The sequence below is a fragment of the Cryptotermes secundus genome, unplaced genomic scaffold, assembly GCF_002891405.2.
Source record: "Cryptotermes secundus unplaced genomic scaffold, Csec_1.0 scaffold4622, whole genome shotgun sequence".
Lineage (NCBI taxonomy): Eukaryota > Metazoa > Arthropoda > Insecta > Blattodea > Kalotermitidae > Cryptotermes > Cryptotermes secundus.
Genome location: NW_019741401.1, coordinates 118,125 through 131,334, shown reverse-complemented (window position 1 = coordinate 131,334; position 13,210 = coordinate 118,125). Strand labels below are relative to the sequence as shown.

Sequence of the window (13,210 nt, the reverse complement as noted above, 5' to 3'; positions counted from 1 at the left end):
TTTTTTCCCTGAGGTACGGTGACTGCTCATGAGAGATGGAAAGGACTTTTATGGGATATGTTACTGTGTAGTCTAGTAGAAATTCAGACATTCTTGCAAAATATTGGTGAACTTCTACTAGATTACGTTGTGTTACATCCTAGAAGATAGTATTTTCATAGTCATTGCTGTGAGTACCTCAAATCCTACCCCAAGAGATTGTATAGACTCAGTTTATGATAACTGTTTTCATGGAATTAGAGAAAGGGATGGAACAGAAGGAGAGTGATTTGATTGTTCTCACCACCTCATGTAAAGGTCCTTCCTTCATAATACGTGGGTTACTTCAAAAGTCATGCAACATAATTTTTCCGAAATTTCGAAAGCTTCGACCGGAATTTCCAAATTTGCCGCTGAGAGACAGCAACGACTGATTTCTAATGATGCTAGATGATGCGGAAGTCCAAGGACAACAAAGCGAGTCCAGCACGAAGTCAGTGTGATCATAACCTTTGTCGATAATGAACGTTACCCGGCTGGAACAGAGTTGTTACGTGAAAATAGCAGTGCTTCGCAGCAGAAATGCGACTGAATGTCACTCAGAGCTTGTGGAAGCTCTGGGTGATTGTGCTCTACCATACAGAACTGTTGCAAGGTGGATAGAAGCATTCCAACGTGGAAGAGAAGCAAGTGCCGATGTTTCTTGTGCTGTGATCGCCCAGTGCCTGGAGGAAGATAGGCGCTGGTCTCTGAAGGAGTTAGAGACACATACAAGGATTGACCAGGCAACTGTGCATCTAATTTTGCAAAACTCACATTGAATTTTTTATTGCTTAATCACAGTTCAATTTTTTGAGGATTAAAGAATGAAAAAAAAACAGTCATTCTGTAATGTGCAATTTTTCTTGCCTAGTATACCTATGCCCCTTCACATCTACCTGATCTGACTAAGCCAGTCGAAGGGGTAAATCATGCCCTTTCATAAGCATATTTTGAACTTTCTTCACTGTAACGTTTTTGCCCCAAAAAAAATAGTTGCCATGACTTTTGAAGTAAGTAATGAAAGTTTGTCCTGTTGCAAACTTTCTTAATTATGACATGTGGTACTGATTTTATTTCTCTGTTATTAATGTGTTCCAGATTACAACAATGTACATTTTCTTATTCCAGGTTGTGAGTGTGTCTAGGACCCCAGGGCACACGAAACATTTCCAGACCATCTACCTAACTCCTAATGTAAGACTGTGTGATTGTCCAGGTCTTGTGTTTCCTTCCAAAGTCCCAAAGACGTTACAGGTACAGCTGTATGCATTTAAAAATTATTTTAAGAAGTTTTGGTAAGAATTTATGATGCCTGCTTTCCTTGAAATGATTCAGCCAATGTGGTAATGGTAGCAAGAAAAATAAATAAGTTAAATGTACAGTTCAGTGATCTGTAAGGGGCAATCAAAGCGGCCTCCGTAGTCTAGAGGTAACATTCCCACCTCATGACTCGTGGTACACAGGTTCAAATACCCGGCGGAGGTCATCGAATTTTTAAGGGCGGAAAAATTCAGGGAACAAGTCCTCTGGGAGGGACTTTAAGCTGTGTGTCCCGTGTCGTAACTTTACGGCACGTAAAAGAACCTCATATCACCAAAGGGGATCACTGAGCCAAATTCCAGAATGTTTCCTGCCCGACAATAGTCACTAAGGCCTCTGATAGATGGGGGAAGCATTATAGACACCGCTAAGCAAGTGGCCGAACTTGCTTGCTTGGCGGGACTGATGGTATGCACCATTTATTGGTAGGGTATAGAGACTGGTAGAACATCATAGAGGGAAGCACAATAGATCAAAACTGGTCGCGGTGCATGGAGAAACGCACCCTCTCTAAATAACTAACTAAAGGGCAATCAAATGAAAATGGGTCACCACGCATAACTCACACGGCGTGCAAGTTGGTAACACTTGAATTCGCTTACAGTACAAACATCTGGTGGGGACTCGAGAAAGCACAGTGAAAACGTGCCCTTGCACGGTAGTCGTTTGTTTATTGTGCTGGAAGCAAGGTTAGCACTATGTGTGGTCGTCCAACATCAGTAATAGAGGCGGGTAAAGAAGAACAGCGAAGTGTAGTGCACTTTTTGACTGCTGAAGGAGTAGGAGGACGAGAAATTCATCATTGCATGTCTGTTACTTATGGCAAACACAGCATGTCATGTTCACCTATGCTGGTGTGTCATAAGAGATTCCAAAAGGGATGTGTGTCACTGCAAGATGATGCTTGCCCAGGACAGGCTCATCGTATCATCACTCCTGATGTTATTGCTGTGTTGGATGTTCATATCCAAGCAAACTGACAGATCACTGTAGAAGAAATTAGTCTTTTTATGGAAATAAGTCACANTCGAATTTCTCAAGCATGGGGCCACAATCAGTGCACAGTGCTATGAAGAAACTTTGCAGAAACTGAGACGTGCCATAAAGTCAAAATGCCCTGGAATGCTATCTAACGGCATTATCCTTCTTCATGCTAATGCACGCCCCCACACTGCCAACTCTGTGAGGAATACACTACAGAGATTTGGTTGGGAAGTGCTTCAACATCCCCCCTACAGCCCAGATCTCTCCCCATGTGATTTTCACATTTTTGGAGACTTGAAGAGAGACATTCGTGGACATCGGTTTGCATTGGACGAAGACATATGGCTGGGTAAAGATGTGGTTCCTTAGACAGCCCACGAGCTTTTTCAAGGATGGGATTGACTGTCTTATCTCCCAGTGTGATAAATGTATTAACAGAGTTGGAGATTACTTTTGAGTTAAGAAATGTTCTTTAATATGTTTTGGCTTCTGACCCATTTTCATTTGGCTGCCCCTCATATTTCTGTTCATATCCCAAATGTGTGGCTATTGCGGCTGTATTAAATTTGTCTGATATCCACAGAGTTTTGATTCATCATTATGTTTATACGTAGGCAAGTCAAATGAAAACCTTAAATATTTTTTTGAGTATTATTTATTGTGCACAAGTGGTACAAAGTGCATGAATTCCTTTAGAAAAAAAATCTTTTGGTAGTCCATGCAACCACTCATGCGCCACGTGGCGTACCTCTTCTTCAGAACAGAACGTCTTTCCTCCCATTGCTTCTTTGAGTGGTCCAAACATATGGAAATCGCTTGGGGCAAGGTCTGATGAGTATGCCGGATGAGGAAGACCCTCAAAATGCAGGTCATTGATTGTTGCAACTGTTGTATGGGCAGTATGGGGCCTAGCATTGTCATGTTGCAAAAGGATACCTGTGGACAGAAATCCATGTCGCTTTGATTTGATTGCAGGCCGAAGATGATTTTTTAGGAGATCTGAGTATGATGAACTGGTGACAGTGGTCCCTCTAGGCGTGTAGTGCTCCAAGATGATGCCTTTTTCGTCCCAAAAGAGAGTCAGCATAACCTTCCCTGTTGATGGTTGTGTTCGAAACTTCTTCGGTTTTGGAGATGAGGAATGGCGCCATTCCTTGCTCACTCTCTTCGTTTCCGGTTGGCGGAAGTGAACCCAGGTTTCATCCCCAGTAACGATTCTTGCAAGGAAGTCATCACCTTCTCGTTCAGAGTGCCGCAGAAGTTCTTCACAAGCATCAGTACGTTGGTCTTTCAATTCAGGAGTCAGCTGCTGTGGCACCCATCTTGCAGACACTTTATGAAACTGGAGTACATCGTGCACAATGTGTTGTGCTGAACCATGACTAATGTTTAAACTTGCTGCAGTTTCATTCAGTGTCACTCAGCGGTTTTCCCTCACTATGGCTTCAACTGCTGCAGTGTTCTCTGGAGTCACAACTCAGTGTGCCTGACCCGGACGAGGAGCATCTTCCACTTAAGTCACACCATTTGCAAACTTTGTACTCCATTCGTACACATGCTGCTGTGACAAACATGCATCACCATACTGAAACTTTATTCTTTGATAAATTTCAATAGGTTTCACACCTTCACTACACAAAAACCGAATAACAGAACGCTGTTCTTCCCTGGTGCAAGTCTCAAGTGGGGCAGCCATCTTATACTGGTGCTGTGACGGTGTTCTTGTATCTGCACTATGCTGCAACCTACAGGCGATTCTGCACCCTGTTTGTAGCACGCTTACCAACTTACAGGATAATGGCCCGAAATTTCGATTTTTTATTACAAATTTAAGGTTTTCATTTGACTCACCCTTGTAACAGTTAACATTTAGAAAATTAATTCATGCAGAATTTGTAGGTATGTTTCTTTCCATGCACAATTTCACATGTGTAACTCCCGCATATTGTGGAAGATTGCTCGCATGCATTGTTGCCATGTTGGTATTACAAAGGTTTGAGTGGCATTATATACGTACTAAGTTTAACGAAAATCCTACAATCAGTGTTTATGAAATAAGAAAAGAGGCTAAAAATTCTGACATGGTTTGTGATATAGTTTTTAAAATGCATGCATTGTTTCATGATTTATTATGAACCATCACTGTGACATTTTGACAACTCCTCACCATATTACATTTATTTTATTTGGATACATTTCAAACTTGATTTTCCTAATGTGTTACACTGACTTACATTTAAGGCTCATTTATTTGAATAAATGACAGACCAGGAGGTTAAATTTTAGTTAATTCTTCAAAGCATTTTGATATTGTAGGGATTGTCAGACTCAGCCCAACATTGAAGCAGAATTTTCTAATTTTCATTTCATGCATCCTGTTGTGTGTCCTACAACACTCGCAGCCAAAAAGGAAGGACACATCACAGACACAGTACACACAGAAACGACTCCCATAGTGGACAAACCATACTATACGCGAGGTTGAATTTAGACATATAGATGAATAATCTTAACAAGTTTTAATATATACAAACTTTATTATAGTTGATGAATAATGTACTTTCTAAATAATTTTATGAAAGACACAAGATGGCAAACAATGTAATAGCTTAGCGTAAATAACGAACCTGAAGATGGCACTATGTTGCCAAAACATGTAATAAGAAGCGACATATGAAATTGAGTGCACTACAAGACTGCCATTACATATGTATCATAATATGATAAACTGTTTGGAGGCCCATGAAGTATAGTTTTAACATTAATTGTTTGGTCGGTGTCTCATCGTACGATGTATTCATGTCCGTTTTGTAGGGAATACAGATTGCAGTTCACTAGTGTGTAAACATGATGATGGTTATGAATAGCCAAAACATGTAGCAAAGCTAATTTGGCCTTGAACACTGTATTGTTGTGTTGTGATGGACTTAATAAAGAGTTGTATTAAACCAGAACATAACTTTTGCAAATGTCAGATTGAATTCAACAGACCTCAAAGGGTTAAGCTTTGATGCCAGTTTCAGATGTTACTTTGCAGACCTATGGTTGCATTCTCAATGTTTTTGTTAGTTAATCTTGATCATAATCCATAATGTTCACATTACATGTAAATCACTTAATGGTAGATGTCATTCCCTTTCTTCCTGAACGGGGGAATGAGAGTACACATGGGTATGCTTGTATGAGGGTTGAAAAGATATGTACAGAAATGTACAAGGGAGTATTAAAGTATTTCACTGGTAACTGTACAGATGGCAAGTATTTCAACCAGTTAACGTTCCTACACATCACTGTGACATAAGGTATAACGTCAAGTTGTCAATATAATGCTGTGAAATCATATATAAATTGGATAAAAACAGGAATCATAACAGATGTAATGCGAAGGGATGATTGCAAGCATGTATCATCCAAGCTTTGCTGTATTCAACAGTCACATGGCCCACATTAAATTTCACAATCATTGTCATGATCATACCCTGTCACTGGGGATGACAGAATCTGCTCTATAGGCACCCCTCCACATAAATGGATTCTGTGCCCTTGCCTAGCTGGGTGGAGGGCAGAAGGAAAATCAGACTATATACCTGGAGGCACTAAAAACCAGCTGAGCATGCTGTAGTACCAGCTATCAGAACCAGTATGTGAAACTTATTCAGTCATTCTTGCACATGAAGAGGTAATAGATGGCATAGCAGTTGGCTCAAGTAATGGCAATACACATTCTGAAAGACATCCTTGAGATGTGCAGTGTCGTCACATTAGGTCTCTCATCACCTGTAAGAAGCAGAGGCCCCATTATGTGCTTGCTAACCACAACCTGGAATAGACGATGATCATTCCTGCACTGCAGTATAACCATGGATGAAAACAAGTTATGGTTCTGTAAAGTCCCAAACTGAAGTAGTCTCACCCAGTCTCCTTGTTTGAAGGAACTTCATAAAGAAGCAAGTAATGTTCAAGGTATACTGATGTTTATAGCATCACATTATATTATGTAATCCCACAGGACCAAACTGTTAATAATAGTATTACCATAAGTTCCTGGAATGTAATCTTACATCCAGAACCATGATGAAATTGGCTGCATTTTTGTGCACATCCATCAGTTGTGTTGCACAGCTTTCGCTCATGTGGCTGTCAGTATCAAAGTCCTGGTATCGTGACCATGAGAAATTCTTGAGCACCCCGCAGACTATCTGGACAACACTTGTGACTTCGGTCTCCTTGAAAAAATGACTTCTTCTTGCAGACATGAAGAGAAATCAGTCTAATAATAGTATTTGTTCTCTTCCATGACTGAGATACATGTTAAAGCATGTGCATGAGCAGGGACCATATTGAATTCCTCTTGGATAGAATGTTAAATGCTGCCTATTTTGTTACTGTTTCCTTTCCATCCATCATATTACCCATATTATCCATTAATCTTGATATTATTTATGACACTGGGTGAATTTATGCACTGGCAAAAGGTTTAGGTGTTCAGCATCTGAGAATAATCCAAATGTTGCAGATTCTTATGGGAAGTTTCCCAATTGCACAACTGAGAGTACCCTTTTCTGCAGTTCAGTATTTGGCTGAAAGACTAGACCTGCCTAATTTGTTGAAGCTGCAACATCCTGAACATGACGAACAGTGGTCTGCCATGGATATCTGTGATGGTAGCTATCAGTTACACTGCCTATTGCATTATATTAGTTGTAAGTTTTAACTCTTGGTATAAATATGAAGGTATATTAATAAGGAAAAGGTAGTCTTCATAAATATTAATATTACTCCGTTTCATTCTTAAGAATTGTCTCTGCTCCATCATGTATTGATTCATTATCCATACTGAGTTTCATATTTCTTTCCACAGATGTAAATATATTTAAATAGTTGAAACGGTTTTTATGTAAAGTATGCCCAGTTTGATAATAAAGAAGCTGTGTGACATGGCAGAAAATTCACCAAGTCTGCAGTGTACCTAAGATAAACACTGAATCCTGTGGGATTCCTTTTAGTATATCATAAGTAGTTATGATCTGTTAATTTGTACCATTTCATCATTTCCACCTGTGACTTAATGTACGAATATAATTAAAATAAACAGGTTTTGCTGAGACTTAGCAAATCAGATGTCTTCATGTAAGACAGAATTATATCAAGTTTAATTACTTCAAAAGTCATCATTCATGCCCCAAGTTTCATTAAAAGGCTGAAGTAATTAGAATTTTAAATATATATTAGCATTTCCTTGGATACTGAATAAAGGTGACATGTTTCTTACTGTTTAATTAGGCTGGGCTTTGAAGCGTGGTTTCTATACAGCTCGAGCAGCTCGTCTTGATTCATATCGTGCTGCCAATAGCCTGTTACGCATGGCATTAGATGGAAAGATCTGCTTATGTCTCCATCCTCCTGGCTATTCTAGTAAAAAAGGTGAGTTTCATAACTGCATAGAAAGTTTGAACCTTTTCTTATGCAAGGGTTTTTATAGTGCTTTTGAAATATTTAATTGTACTGCTGGAAAATAAAAACAGATGAACATTAAGTATAAAATTAAGTGAAGATTATTCCCCAAATTTTTACCAAAGCTACATGCATTTTATGCATCGATTTCTGCAACTGCTCATACATAAGGTAAATTGCTGAATGGATTTTCTTGAAATTTTTAATGAGGAATTTTATTAATATTTGTCATCACATTCCAGTCTTGGTTCATGTTGGACAGTAATAACAGGCTCTACATGAAGACCCACAAACATTTCTATATCTTTGAGCATAACTCATTTAAATATTTAGCAGAATTTCAGACTTCTAGAGAAAAGTGAAACACATTATATGTTCAGCATACTTGTCCCATAAATTAAGACTATTTATATTGTCTAGAGGCAGTACAGGAAGTGTCAGAATTGTTACATACACTACACATACATTTCCTGACATTAAGCATATTACTGTGGTGTTAGCTAAATGAAAGAGCTCCCCTTTGTTGCCTGATTTTCACATATAGTCAGGCCAGTATGCTGCAAACAGTTGTAGTTCTTCAGTCCTATTGTGCTAAGAAGTGCACGTTGCTAGAGAATGGCTAATGATAATTTTGTAAACCATGCAAGTGGGTAAGTGCTTAAAAACAAAGAAAAATAATTATTTCGACCATGTTTAATTGTGTTGAAAGTAAAAGTTCTGCAAAAATGTTGAAAAACTGACAAAACTACAGGAACTTTGAAAGCATCAGTTTTGTGTGGACAGGATGCCTCTGCCATAAATTTTACTGGAAAATTATTTTTCTCTTTCTCCACATAAGATCAAATGTACCATCTCAGGCTGATTAAAGGATTAGAAAAGCCTGTACTATAATGTGTTTGCATACTAACTGTGCTCTTTATAATTCTTAATGTCAGGCAAACCACAGAAAAAAGCTGAAAATTATTAAATGGAAAACAGTCTTTCATCAGTTTTTTACTTTTTCAGATTACTGGGAGAAGCATGCTGATGTTCAACTTGTTCAATGGATCCAAGCCAAAACAAGTGAACAAGCAGCAGGTGATGAAGGTGGTGATTTTACTCCATCAGAAGGCGAGGAGGAAGAGAATAGTAGAAAAGTACCAGAAGCAGATGGTAATGAAGCTTATGAAAAAGCTAAACAAGACAGCAGTTCTGGACCTGAAGACAGTGATTCAGATTCTGGATTTGATGTTTCTAATAAGTTTTCAGTGCTGGGTACTGACGAATAAGCATTAGATATGCCACAAAAAGTATTTTGTTATCTGTATTATGCAATGTACATTTTGTTATGTAATTGAAGGCTGTTCAAGAAATAAATAACAATACTACATAATTAAATTTATGATAATTATTAGGGAGTAAGTCCAGTGGCCTATTTCATCCTTGTTAAAACTTCTGAAATAGGGGAACCACTATCATCAATTAATACAAGATCCTAAAATATGGTCTAATAATAGACTTTTGGTAAATATGCAAGGTTTCTTGGGATCTAAAACATGGTCGCCAAACAAAATCAGTATGTTCTGTTTACTTTGATAGGGTAAGCAACAAACAAATATAACTGGGAATATAAAAATATGGGAAGAATATAGTCATATCACATTTCTAGTTATATTGTGCAGTATATATAGCATAGCGTAGTACAGTAGAACTTGGTTATAACGTCATCAAAGGGACCTAAAAATAGTGTCGTTATAAACGAATGTCGTAACCGAAATGGGCACTTCCACAGTAGCCTTATGTTAGTCACGTAAAAATCTACCAAAAACCGAGTTAAAATGTTGCATTTTTTAGTGAAATACGTAGTTAAGACAGACTAACGTAATATTAACGTGGAATTGCCCAAATGTGTAATATCAGAGACATATTACAGCGCTTTTCACTGACAATACACACCGCACTAATACTATATATTAAAGGTAGGCCTACTCACCAAATTACAGTAGATTACATCAATTGTTGTGCCTTACTGTACCTAGATACGAGTACAGTAATCAGTTATCTTCATCTGTTTCCTGTTACTTGCCCAATACACACTTTCTAAATTACGTTCAATGTCCATATCAGAGAAATTCAGGAATGAAAATGACTTTACATACGAGGTTGATGCATTTGTGCATGTCGTACTAAGCAAGGTATAGAAACAGTTGCTTTATGAGGAATTAGTTCGTGCCATTGAATATTTGACGCAATAGACAAGGTGTCGCAGAAACCGATGTTGCTATAACCAAGTTTTACTGTATATTATAAAAGTACAGGTTTAGCCTCTCAAATCTGGCATTTCATGGTTTGGCATAAGCTTTGTTTGCCAGATGACCCCTAGAAACCACTGGTGCTAAGTGTCTAATGGTCCTCCAGAAGGACTCTGCTCCATAAAGCAGAGGGAAGAGCCATTAAAGTGATCTTTCTAGGAACAAGAACAATGCAATTCTACAATTTACATAGTGCATGTACAGCAGTCTTACTCTGATGAAATAGTATATAAGAACTTTATTATCATGAAACTTTTTTTACAGGAAATGATAAATTTAGAAGTGTAATAAAATATCAATAACCACTTCACATGTATACATTTCTATGGCCTTAAGTACTGTCTGTATCAGTTGAAACTTCTGAAGATGTCCCTTTTTCCTTCCTCTGTTTTTTATGATGTGAATGTTTCTTTCTTTTCTTGTGCTTATGTTTTTTAATATTATCATCATCATGGTCACTGTCGTCATGTTTTTTACGTTTTTTCATATCATCGTTCTCACTATCATCAGACCGAGACCGTGAACAATCACACGATTTAGATTTCTTCTTCTCTCTCTTTGCTCTCTTCCTTTTCTTTTTGGCTTTTTTCAATTTACTCTTCAATTCCTTCTCTCTCAGTTCTGTAAGTGGTGTCAAATATTCATCTTCACTTTCACTACTGGTGCTGCTTACATCAAGTACAATCTCTCTGTTTGGATCTACTTTTATGAAATTTCTGCACTGGAATGTCAGATGGCCAGCATAACCGCATTTCTTACAGGCTGGACGAATGGTTTCCTTCCCTTGGGGGACAAGATGGGACAGAATGTCAGAATCCATTTTCAGGTAAGTGCATATGGAATCTGAAAAACATAAAAAGATAACTGGGTGTTTTAAATACATACCACTAATTTAAACTTCTACAGAAAACTGAAAAAATTATACTGGGTAGTAATTATATATTTTTTTCCAAAATGTATAGCATACAGATGAGAAAAAAAACAATGCTAAATAACATGTATTTCAAAAATCTCTTTCTTACACTGCTGGAAGAATGAGTATCAACAGAAACAGTCATGTACAATTTACCCCATGTGTCAGGAGGAGGCTTCATCAAACAGCAAAAATATCATTGGCCGAGAAGCATAAATACAAAGGAAATGGTGGAAATACTGTCAATTAGTATGCCAATTTACTGCAGTACCCCACATCTTTTGCTACATTCAAGATAAGTTTTCTATAGAACTGGATGTCTGAGGAACTCACTAATGATACAAGAAGAAAACTTGTTTGAAAGAGACAAAAGCACATTTACAATGTTAATAAATGGAAAATCTGGTTAACTCAGTACAAAAAAAAAGGGTAACATCATTTAATGCTATCACCTGAAGTTCCTGAAGAAATCAGGAAAAAATCAATTCTACACATTATTATTAGCCTATCAGTATTTTTGTAGGAATTCCCACTGAGAAATGTCCACTTGGAACATCAATAAGATGGACCACAGGAAATTAGAGTGTAAATACAGGAAGTAGATGGAGCTAACTCTAAGTTATGCTGACTGGTGAGCTTTCAAACAGGAGTGTTGGACCTTCAAGTTTTTCCACCAGAGTGTTAGTTAACACACTGTAACACTTGATCTAACTTTTTCCAGGTGTAAGGTGATAGGTTTTCTCCAAGGATAATAAAGAGAACTTGATGATCATCAATTATGTGTTCTTCGACAACAAATCCATGTCTAATTCTTATGTCTGCAAATCTTTGCTGCATGTCAAGTTTTATTTACGTAAAGATCATGTTTCACGTCTTTTTGCAAGCTCCGACAACAGGATTCCTAACAGGGAACAAATGATTCATGGTTATATCAACAACCCACATCCTACCCTACAGTTAAGACGGAGTGCTTTGGTTGCAATGTTACACCCTGAAACCAATTTGGCAAACAATTACACAAAAGCACACAAAAGCTGCCCATAATCTAAAATAAAGCATGACCATTTATTAATTGTGAATTACACTTTACTGGCAATGTTATAAGGAACTAATCCTGTTACTGAATTTTGTCTGATATACACAATTCTTCAGAATTTATCAAGAGAACACTGCTCCACTGAAATTCAATTTCATTCAAACCCTTCTCACTGATGTTTGAAATCAGAGAAAATTAATGTCATGCTTACACCAATGGTTGCTGTTTTTGCATATGAACACACGTTGTATACCTAGACCTTCTTCCTAGGTAGTGTACCACTCATGGTAGATTCCAGAGAATAATAGTAAATGTTCTATACTTGCATACCATTCCATGTATCCAAAGTTCGATAAAACTGACCACAATTATCAATTCGCAGGTTTGTGACGTTTGTGACATTTAAAAGCTATTACACACGAGGTAAAATGGTCAAAATTTGGAGCCTTCTGGACGAATGGGGTACATATAACCTCGAACTTCACATACATTCACTCACTGCAATATAAAATAAACTACATCAAAGTCTCGGAAACTAACGTTGCTGTTACTGTTGCACAGCATGGTCAAGTAATGTTACGTCATCGCAAGTTTCTTCTTATACCGTTATGTCATCATTACTTAGTTTACGAGAGCCCATTTATTTGCCGGTGGGAAATTAAAACATATTGGGTTGATATTTTTCTCACCAGATGGCAGTGGGCATGTGTGGTTGACGTAAATACCATATCCAGCGGCAGATTTTAAAGCCTTGAGGGAAAAGTAAAGCAAAGAGGAGCTTCGCAGTTTATGCTGAAACACCAATAGGGACAGATGAAAAGCTACTTTGAAAGGTACTACAGGAATGGCTCGTTGCCGTGGTTCCGCGAGATAAAAACGAGCTGTCGTGCCTTCGTGTCAGTAAACCTTACGTGAAAAGGCCGCTCGAGACTTAAAGTAAGCTTAAGCAGATTTAGCATTGCGTCCACGGTTGAACGTGAATGTGGTGACGGGCTGCAAACGGAGAAACATAATTTCTGGGATTGTAAACTGTACGAGGACCAAGGGGCAGAGATAATGGACATTTTGTCTGAGAAGGGTAAAAAAAGAAGTTAGTTACTTAAGGCCAGAAAAAAAATGTGCAAGGTGTCTGTTACTTCCTAAACAAAATTCCTAAATTTATTAAAAAATAAAAAGAAATAAATGTACAAA

At 37.8% G+C, this 13,210-nt stretch overlaps 2 protein-coding genes across 3 annotated transcripts; one reads left to right on the top strand and one right to left on the bottom strand.

Moving 5' to 3' along the window:
• Positions 1–808: 808 nt before the first annotated feature.
• Positions 809–9,479, top strand: LOC111872769 (guanine nucleotide-binding protein-like 1). The gene is made up of 4 exons (XM_023866936.2): positions 809–1,275; positions 6,842–6,989; positions 7,609–7,749; positions 8,785–9,479. The coding sequence occupies exons 1-4, from the start codon at positions 1,129–1,131 to the stop codon at positions 9,045–9,047; spliced, it is 699 nt and encodes a 232-aa protein (XP_023722704.1). The 5' UTR covers positions 809–1,128; the 3' UTR covers positions 9,048–9,479.
• Positions 9,480–10,283: 804 nt separating this feature from the next.
• Positions 10,284–12,683, bottom strand: LOC111872767 (protein SREK1IP1-like). 2 transcript variants are annotated; one of them, XM_033754829.1, is made up of 2 exons: positions 12,350–12,683; positions 10,284–10,913 (listed from the first exon to the last, which is right to left on the bottom strand). In XM_033754829.1, exon 2 carries the CDS (start codon positions 10,888–10,890, stop codon positions 10,402–10,404), a length of 489 nt encoding a protein of 162 aa, XP_033610720.1. In that variant the 5' UTR covers positions 10,891–10,913; positions 12,350–12,683; the 3' UTR covers positions 10,284–10,401. The 2 variants fall into 2 exon arrangements, with proteins under 2 accessions (XP_033610720.1, XP_033610721.1); XM_033754830.1 differs by lacking the exon at positions 12,350–12,683 and adding an exon at positions 12,231–12,340.
• Between the last annotated feature and the right edge of the window lie 527 nt (positions 12,684–13,210).

Coding starts and splice junctions, on each gene's coding strand:
- LOC111872769 (XM_023866936.2), top strand. CDS start 1,129: ATGTACATTTTCTTATTCCAGGTTGTGAGTGTGTCTAGGACCCCAGGG. Junction 6,990..7,608: donor TGCCATGGATATCTGTGATG/GTAGCTATCAGT, acceptor CTGTTTAATTAG/GCTGGGCTTTGAAGCGTGGT. Junction 7,750..8,784: donor TGGCTATTCTAGTAAAAAAG/GTGAGTTTCATA, acceptor TTACTTTTTCAG/ATTACTGGGAGAAGCATGCT.
- LOC111872767 (XM_033754829.1), bottom strand. CDS start 10,890: ATGGATTCTGACATTCTGTCCCATCTTGTCCCCCAAGGGAAGGAAACC.